Genomic DNA, 9,536 nt, shown 5'->3' with positions numbered 1-9,536 from the left:
TGGACCTTCTCCAATATGACGTCTCCATCATCCAATACGTCATGAACAAAGTGGAATCTGACATTAATATACTTAGTGCGTGCATGATAAAACTGGTTCTTCGTAAAATAGATAGCAGACATGCTATCATAATATACCCGAAGAGTCTCCTGTGCAATCTTCAAGTCCTCCAACAGTCCACGTAACCAAAAACCCTCCTTAATAGCTTCAGTCACCGCCATATACTCCGCCTCTGTAGTAGAGAGATCCATTGTACATTGAAGTATACATCTTCAACATATCGGTGCTCCTGCCAATGTAAACACATATTCTGAAGTAGACCGATGCTTGTCAAGATCCCCCGCATAGTCTGAATCCATGTAACCAATACAATCCTTCCCATTCTTCTTACTCTTCTGGAAAATCAATGCAACATCTATGGTGCCTTTAACATACCGTAGAATCCACTTCACGGCCTCCTAATGACCCTTCTTAGAGTCGTGCATGTATCTCGATACCATGCTCACGGCATGTGATAAATCTGGCCTCGTACACACTATAGCATACATCAAGCTACCCACTTTACTGGTATATGGAACCTTCAACATGTAATCTCTGTCCTCAACTGAAACTGGTGACATATTAGCTAAAAGCTTGAAGTGGGGAGCTAATGGAGTGCTAACTGCTTTTGCATTATCATCAAAGCTGAATTTCTTCAACATCTTCTGCAAGTAACTCCTCTATGTAATCTTAAATCTCCCCTTCACCCTATCTCTCTTAATCTCTATACCCAATATCTTATTTGCTTCTCCAAGATCCTTCATCTCGAACTCGGATGACAGCTCATCTTTTAACTTTTGAATAGCCGAAGAATTCCTAGAAGCAATAAGCATGTCATCAATATATAAAAGCAAATATATGTGTTCACCATCCTGTAGCTTGTGCATGTAAACACATGGGTCATATGAGCTCCTCGTATACCCATGGCCAATCAAGAAGCTGTCGAATCTCTTGTACCACTGTCGCGGCGATTGTTTCAAACTATAAAAAAACTTTTTCAGCTTACAAACAAAATCTTTTTTTCCTGCAGCTTTGAAACCCAAAGGTTATGTCATGTAGATCTCTTTATCTAAATTTTCATGTAGAAAGACTGTCTTCACATCTATCTGGACGAAATCCAAATCCAGCTATGCCACCAATGCCAATAAATCTGAATCGACGAATGTTTCACAACGGGTAAAAATACCTCATTGTAATTAACGCCCTCAAGCTGTGCATATTCCTTGGTAACTAATCTGGCTTTGTACCTAATGTACCCAATAGAAGATCCCTCCTTCGCATATACCCACTTAAAACTAATAGCTTTCTTACCCTTAGGTAGCTTTGCAAGTTCCCAAATATCGTTCTTCTGAAGAGACCGCATCTCCTCATCCATAGCTTTCCTCCACCTGATCAAATCAGGGCTAGACTCTGTCTCGCTGAATGTGGATGGAACCATATCATCAATGACCTTCACTGATAATGCATATGTGACCATGATATCATTATACCTAGCTGGTCGACGAATCACCCTTCTAGGTCTATTCACTGTAATAGACTACTGAACATGACCCTGCTCCTGAGTCTCACAATCCACTGTATCCTTTATCAGCTCGGCTGTCATCCTATCTCCTCCTAGTATCACCTCTGTAGGAGCCTCAATGGATACAATACTATCTGGAGTGAGTGAAGCCACATCATCCTCTACCAGCTGTGATATCTCTCGAATCTAGTCTTCCTCCACCTTCCGAGGAACTTGAGGCCTCATCATATTCGCCTTATCAAATGTGACATCTCTGCTAATAACTATCTTCTTGTTATGTGGATTCCATAACTTGAAGCCTTTAACTCCATCTCTAAATCCTACAAAGACTGTCTTCCTCGCCCTCGGATTCAATTTATCATCACTAACATGATAATAAGCAGGACACCCAAATATCTAAAGTGACTCATAGCAACTCATAGGTCTCGGGTGACATTTGGACTGAAACTCGACGTGCTTGCAGTGACGACCTGGCCGTTAGGAGGGGTGATGGTGTTTCAGGAAGCACTGAAGACGGTACTCCATTACCTTCTCTTTTTGCGCTCGACGAGGAGGTTGAGAAGAGAGCAATCTTCTCCCTGGAGAGAAGAGTTACATTAGTAATGGGTTTGCTATAGGATTTGGGATTAGAATATTCTTTTTGGATTTTGGTTTCTTGGCTTGATCGATCAGTGGAGGAATTGGTGGGATATTTCATAGGTATTGTATTTGTATGATGATGGAGGGTTTTGCTTCTTGGGTCAGGGAGAATGGTCTCGGGTAGCAGGAGTCTTTGGCCGGAGATGTTGCAAGTCCTCATTGCTTTTGAGTTTAAGAGTTGGCTAAACCGCACTTAAATGCCTTATTATTTCACCATCTTTACACTTAAATATCCCAAGTCGTGAAAAGTAGTATTTTACTATACTAAGTTGTAAATAAGTTAGCTTTTTTTGGAGAAAAAGATTTAGCATATATGTACATTCTATTAGTTGTGTTGTGAGTGTTCCTAGAAATATTGTCCTAACAATTGACAGAAAGTGTTAAAGTATCGCTATTTTCTTACAACATAGAATATTAAAGTGTCACTATCTTATAAGTTAGAGCACTAAAATGCTATTTTTTACAACTTAGACTATTTAAGTATAAATTTGGTGGAACAATAGGGTGTTTAAGTGCAGATCTTTCACAACTCATGATATCAAAATAGTACTTTTTACTATTTAGGGTATTCAAATATAAAAATAGTGAAACAATAGGCTAAGCATGCAGTGATGTAGGATGCTTAATCTGAGTTAGAGTCTATTTAGATTAGGAAATATAGATTAGGAAATAAATTTAATTTTAGAGTCAAATTAGATTAGGAAACAAAATTAATTTTGATTCATGATTTGTTTCCTCTATTATAAGGAGTCTTTTTAGAATAGAATTTGACACTTTCTTTTTTTTTTTTGTAATTTTAGTCTTACTAGGAGTCTTATTTGATACTTTCTATTTTTGTAATTCTAGTCTTACTAGGAGTCTTATTTGTTTTTCTATTTAAGAAGAGTCATGTAACCCCAAAGGAGAATAACTTTTTTTTCATCAATAAAATTTTTCTTTTTAATATTTTCTTCGTGGATTCGAAGTTCTTTGTGGATTCGAAGATCGTTCTTTGTGGATTCAGAGAACACCCTTGGTGGATTCTGAGGTTATCACTTCCGCGCTACGTCAATTGGTATCAGAGCCTTGTTCCTCCGATCCGATGGCAGGTGATGAAGCCCCTATTTCTCGAACTGAGTTCGACGTGCTGAAGATCAGTGTTAATCAGATGAAGACTGCAGTAGAGCGACTTGCGTCGGTAGTGGAGCGTCTGAACACGGTAGGAGTTCAAAATCGCGTTGATGGTCGCCAACGACGTGATCCGACTCCATATGATAAATTGAACAACGACAATGATCTTAAGCAAGACATTAGAGTTGGAAAGAACAGTGAATAAATAATAAAGAAAGAAGAACCACCTCTAGAGCACAATATCTTTCGTACGAGATGTACTGTGATGCAGAAGATTTGTAATGTTATTATTGACAGTCACAGTGGAAGGAATCTTATCTCTCGGTGTATGGTGAATAAGTTAGGTTTGAAGACAGAGAAACACACATCTCTCGTTAAGATCAACTGGATTCACAAGGGCAATGATGTGCAGAATGATGAAGTGTGTTGGGTATCTTTTTTCTATTGGTCGAACTTATTTTGATGAGGTTTTGTGTGATGTTGTCGAGATGGATACTTGTCAAATGCTTTTAGGTAGGCCATGGCAATTCAATAATGGAGATACCCATAAGAGTAGAGATAATGTTTATATCTTCAAGAAAGATGGACGACGAATTGTGTTTAAGCTTCTTACAGAAAAGGAGCCATCTAAGATAAAGACTACTGAGAAGAAGGAACTCTTGGTGACAAACAACAATGCTTTAACAGAAAACTTGAAACAATCTGAAGAGGTCTGTGACTTGGTTGTAACTAAAAAAGAAGAACATGCCTCTATCGAAATTCCTCCTAAGGTGCAAACACTCGATATGCATGAAATGCATGATGATGATATGATAGTGAAGATGGATGATATGCATGATATTCTTAAAGTGGTTGAGAGTGATATTCAACATATTGATGTTGTCCCAATAGAGGAGAAGAATAAAATAGAGACTGAGATAATTGATGGTATGTGTGAATTTCTTGGTGGAGGGCTCGAGGTAAAGAAGATGAAAAAATTATGTATGGAGTATGAGGGAGAAAATTCTTTTTTGGAAGCAATGATCATTAATAATTTCAACAACAAAGAGATGATACCGCCGACACTAGAATATAGGAAGAAATAGGGAATATATTTAGAAGAGTTTTTCATGCCAACTACAGAGCCACATGTTGCCAATTACATACACATGTCATGGGATAGATTCATACATGAGTTTTATACAGAAGAAGCCCTAGCAGAGGAGACAAAACAACATATGGAGAAAATCAATGCTAAATATAAGACAGATGCAGATCATTGCAAAAGAAGAAAATTATTTATCAATGAAGCTACTATTCTAACAAATATAAGCTCGAGATCGAGCTTCTTTCAACAATGGGAGACTGATGTAGGACGCTTAATCTGAGTTGGAGTCTATTTAGATTAGGAAATATAAATTAGGAAATAAATTTAATTTTAGAGTCAAATTAGATTAGGAAACAAAATCAATTTTGATTCATGATTTGTTTCCTCTATTATAAGGAGTCTTTTTAAAATAGAATTTGATATTTTTTTTATAATTTTAGTCTTACTAGGAGTCTTATTTGATACTTTCTATTTTTATAATTCTAGTCTTACTAGGAGTCTTTTTTTTCTATTTAAGAAGAGTCGTGTAACCCTAAAGAAGAATAACTTTTTTTTATCAATAAAATTTTTCTCTTCAATATTTTCTTCGTGGATTCGAAGTTCTTCGTGGATTAGAAGATCGTTTTTTGTGGATTCAAAGAACACCCTTAGTAGATTCCGAGGTTATCACTTCCGCGCTGCGTCATGCAGACCCACTGATTTTTTTATGATTTTGTAATGTTATCGCTTCTCACTCTTTTATGATCTTTATTTATGTTAATCCGTATCGGCTAGCTTGCAAGCCCACTGATTTTTCTGGACTAAGCCCCTTTCAGGAAGCTCCATTTCATCTCCTTTTTCTCACATAGGCCCCGTTCATTTTTATTAAAACTATATATGAACCTCATTTTCCAATAACTCCTCATCTTTTTTAGGTTCAAGAACATCATCAGATGATTATACAAAAGAATGGCACATGTAATACATGGAAAGCACCGGTGCTTGCACAAGAAAAACATAATGTTTTATTCAGCATCAACAATCTAGATGCGCACAGCGAGCAATTCAAAACGTATGAAAGAAACATAATTTCGAGACGACCCTTCTAAATTACGGTTGATTTGGTAGCCATCCTTCCCTGTCAATATATCTTATGCTGGAATATTTGTGCAAGTCATCTGGAGATAGTTTTTTCTCCCACTTTACTCTTTGATTAGGTTTGTATCCTTCACCCCAACAACTATCTTCTCCGTATATCAAGGTTTGCCTGAAACAGACACAAGAAAAATTAGTTTGATCTTAGTTCTCGTAATCCACTATCAATTATCATAGGACACGGTTTTTTCTTCTTTTTTTAAAAAAATGTTTTTGGCAGTTTTATGATAGTAGTTTACAGATTGGATCGCACAATTCGTCATTAATTCTCAGAGGTATTATGTTTTGAAAAATTCCTCAATGACCCAAAATATGGGACCAATAGGGGGGACAAGTGAGGTGTCTCCCTCCTATTGGATACTGAGTTGGCCATCATTAATGATGACCAACTCATTATCCAATAGGAGGGGGATACCTCACTTGTCCCCATGTTTTTCATCTGATAGTAGAAGTATTGAATGCATTTTCGACATAGTACCAAGCATACCATCCTTCAGGAACAACAATACCCGACATATACGAGTGAAGGAAGATGACAGTGGAGATTGGGCCATAGGCTCTTCCCAAATAGGCCTTATTGCTTCCGATCACCTGTGAATCCTTGAACACAAACCCACCTGGAGTAGTAGGGCCTCGGCCTTGTGCGGTTATATAGCTTACACTCCCCTCCGTATCCGGGGCCACCACTGAAAGAATGCAGTTCTACGTACCAAACACGAAAAAAATATCAATATTCATCGAAAAGATATTAGCAAATGTATGTGTATCTATATCCAACAGGGTATCTATTTATATCTATACTTATACTTACTTACTATACTACTTATAAAAGAGAATACCCATATCAAAACTTTTGATTTCCTTTTTTACCCTCTCAACTTTTAACAGCTCACAATAATACCATTATTGTTATTATTTATAAATCTAATTATCCATAACCTCTCATTAACTATGCACTTCTTCATTTTCTCAAATTATTTGATAATTCACTAGAATATTTTAATAACTTATAATGATAACAAAATTTATAAATATATAATAATTTATTGTAAAGAATTTTTAATTGTATAAAATAGTAAAAAATATTTTTTTTTAAAAATGTTGTAAATAATTATAATTATTAATAATATTAAAAATATGGGTTTTTTTATGTTGTAAAGAATATCACATTGTTTGATAATTAATATCGTCTTAGTAATAATAATTTGGATGTTATAAATTAAAAATATTTTTATTTTGAAAAATTAATTTAATTTGGATCCTTCAAATTTATGAGACATGTACTTTTCTCTTCTTTTCCCAAATTATTTGGTCATTCACTAGAATAAGTTAGTAATTTATAACAATAATAAAATTAACAAATATATTATAGTTCATCATAAAGAATTATTAATTAGTTGTAATGATATAGTAAAATTATTTATTTAATGAATTATCGTACATAACTATACTTATTAATAATAGTATAAATAGGGATTAATTCTTTATATCGTTAGGAATATTGTGTTTTTTGATATTATAATATTGTCTTAGTAATAAAAATTGGATGTTATAAATTAAAAATAATTTTATTTAGGAAAATTACTTTATATAAAAATATTGGATCCTTGAAATTTATGAGACATGCACTTTTTTTTGGAAAGTAATTGTCTCATAAATTTTAAGGATCTAATATTTTATATAGAGTATTTTTCCTAAATAATAGTATTTTTAAATTATACCGTCCAAATTTTTATTACAGAGACGATATTAATTATCAAACAAGGGAATATTCTTTACAATATAAAGTCATATAATATGAAAATTATTGCCATTATTTAATAAATATTGTAATAAAATATCTACATAACGTAAATATTTAATAATATAAATGGTTTAATTATTTCAATAGTGTTACTTAAACTAATGATTACATTATTATTTAATAATTATGCTTTTAAATAAAATTTTAATAACATAATAATAAGAAAATTTGAATAACTATTAAATGTATGTTAATAATAATATAAGTACTAATAATAGTATAACTTAAAAAAAATTTAATCATAGTGTAATAAACTTAACTTTGTAAAATATTTATATATAATTTAGTAAATAATATAATATTAAATATAAAAAATCCACGTGCAAAGCACGTGCATTATACTAGTGGGTATAAAACATAAATTGAGTATCATTGATATCAAAACAATATTGATCTGTGGTTGTGGTACTGACGTGGTCATATCTTAAACGTATTTAGATGAGTGGTTTTATTTATTGTTTTTGTCTCTCAGGCTTGTGTACCTCATACATTGACTGAGCATAGCCAAATATGAAATCCATAGAGCCTTCGATCCAACAGTTCTCAAAGTAGTGGTGACCAAGATAATCGCAGAGGGTATCCTGAGAGCCTTTGAAGGTGCAGTTATGAAATGAGGCCTTGTCTCCTCCAACTAATGCTGCTAGCGCACGTCTTAAAGGATTCTTGTTCCCCACATTGTACGTGTTCTGCAGCGTACCAAGCATTTAAAGGATAAATATCAACACTAAAACTTTTGTGCAAATTTAATAGATGAAAAAGATTTTGAAATTTTTCATTAGACCCATTATTCGTGATTAATAATTGTAGAAAAATGCTAAGCCTAAAGTTATAACTAACAGTAAAGTTTGTACCAATTGTAGAAAACGTTTTTAATAAAGTATGTCATGAATATTATTTATGTCTTATACATCATTTCCATGCTTAATTATACCAGAAACTGGATGCCCCGAGCAACAAAATTGTCTGCATAGAGAGCGAAGGTAGCAGTGGCCTTTAGCTCTACTGAAGTAATCGTGGTTGAATTTGGTTCCGGCTCATTATTGATGTAGTCTCCCCATCCAATTATCGTCGATTTTGATCCTTCACCTTCTAGTAGTATATACTCCTTGCCAAGTGGTATCATAACCTTCTCCCTGTTTAGAATGTTGATCAACATCCAAAATCATATATATCGACATAATAACACAACGTATATAGCTTCAATCCATGCATAAACTTTTAATTTAATTATATTTAAACCATATGACGTCCCCTTAAAAGTGGGAGTTAATAAAAACCTTTCTTTTTGAAAAATTCCCTTTGCCTTTCATTAAATTCACTAAAATACATAACTAATGTAACTTATTATATCCTTCGTAATAATTAATTGTGTTGAATTTTTAATTTCATTTATAATTAAAAGTATGAGAAATAACTATTGCAGAGCCCCTAAAGTCCAACTGCTGGCTTTCGGATTTTGTTCTTTCTTCTTTTTTATTTAATTTCAATATTTTTTAATTGCATTGATCTCCATTATTCAATCAACTCACCACTATCCATTCACTCCCCATTAATTATTCATTCCCCTTCGTAAAGTCGTCAGTTCCCATGACCTTTCAATTCTCCCTGGCCTCTATTAAATCCTACCCCATTTCCTCAAAGAAAACCTACTCCCTCCCGTTATCCAAACTCCACTTCAACTCTTTCTCTCTCCTCACACCATCCAAGCAGTGGATCCAAACTCTCCCCCTCCATCTCTCTCTCCTCAAGCCGATTATCGCTGGCTCTTCATCGCTGTTGTTTTGGTCACCTCCGCTTGTCATCTCTCTCTCCTCAAGCCGATTATCGCTGGCTCTTCATCGCTGTTGTTTTGGTCACCTCCGCTTGTCTTCCAAAGTGCCACCGAAAATATCACCGTCTAAACCGTCACGAGCAACTTCGCCAATATTGTTGGTCTACTACTTGCATCACCAGGTCCCTACATCTCTGATCTATGGATTTTATTACATTTTTTTATTGGATATCCAAAAGGAGGAGAGCTACAAACTTTTGAAATACAGTGATTATGTTGGATGTTGAGTATGTTTTAATGACTATGGTTGTTCGGAACTGTATTTAATGTTTGTTATTTGGTTAGATGAAATTGTTAGTATTTATTACTTTTTCATTCAAACTATCTTCTTGAGGTAGGAGGGAGAGCACGTAAATATTTCAAAGTCTTT

At 34.3% G+C, this 9,536-nt stretch overlaps 1 protein-coding gene across 1 annotated transcript; it reads right to left on the bottom strand.

Moving 5' to 3' along the window:
- LOC109847003 (probable pectinesterase 29) lies at positions 5,487 to 8,491 on the bottom strand. The gene is made up of 4 exons (XM_020416243.1): positions 8,267 to 8,491; positions 7,818 to 8,021; positions 6,019 to 6,233; positions 5,487 to 5,643 (listed from the first exon to the last, which is right to left on the bottom strand). The coding sequence occupies exons 1-4, from the start codon at positions 8,489 to 8,491 to the stop codon at positions 5,487 to 5,489; spliced, it is 801 nt and encodes a 266-aa protein (XP_020271832.1).

Source organism: Asparagus officinalis, chromosome 7, assembly GCF_001876935.1.
Source record: "Asparagus officinalis chromosome 7, Aspof.V1, whole genome shotgun sequence".
Taxonomy (NCBI): Eukaryota; Viridiplantae; Streptophyta; class Magnoliopsida; order Asparagales; family Asparagaceae; genus Asparagus; species Asparagus officinalis.
Note: the sequence above shows the minus strand (reverse complement) of the source record. Positions and strands in the feature narration are given on the sequence as shown.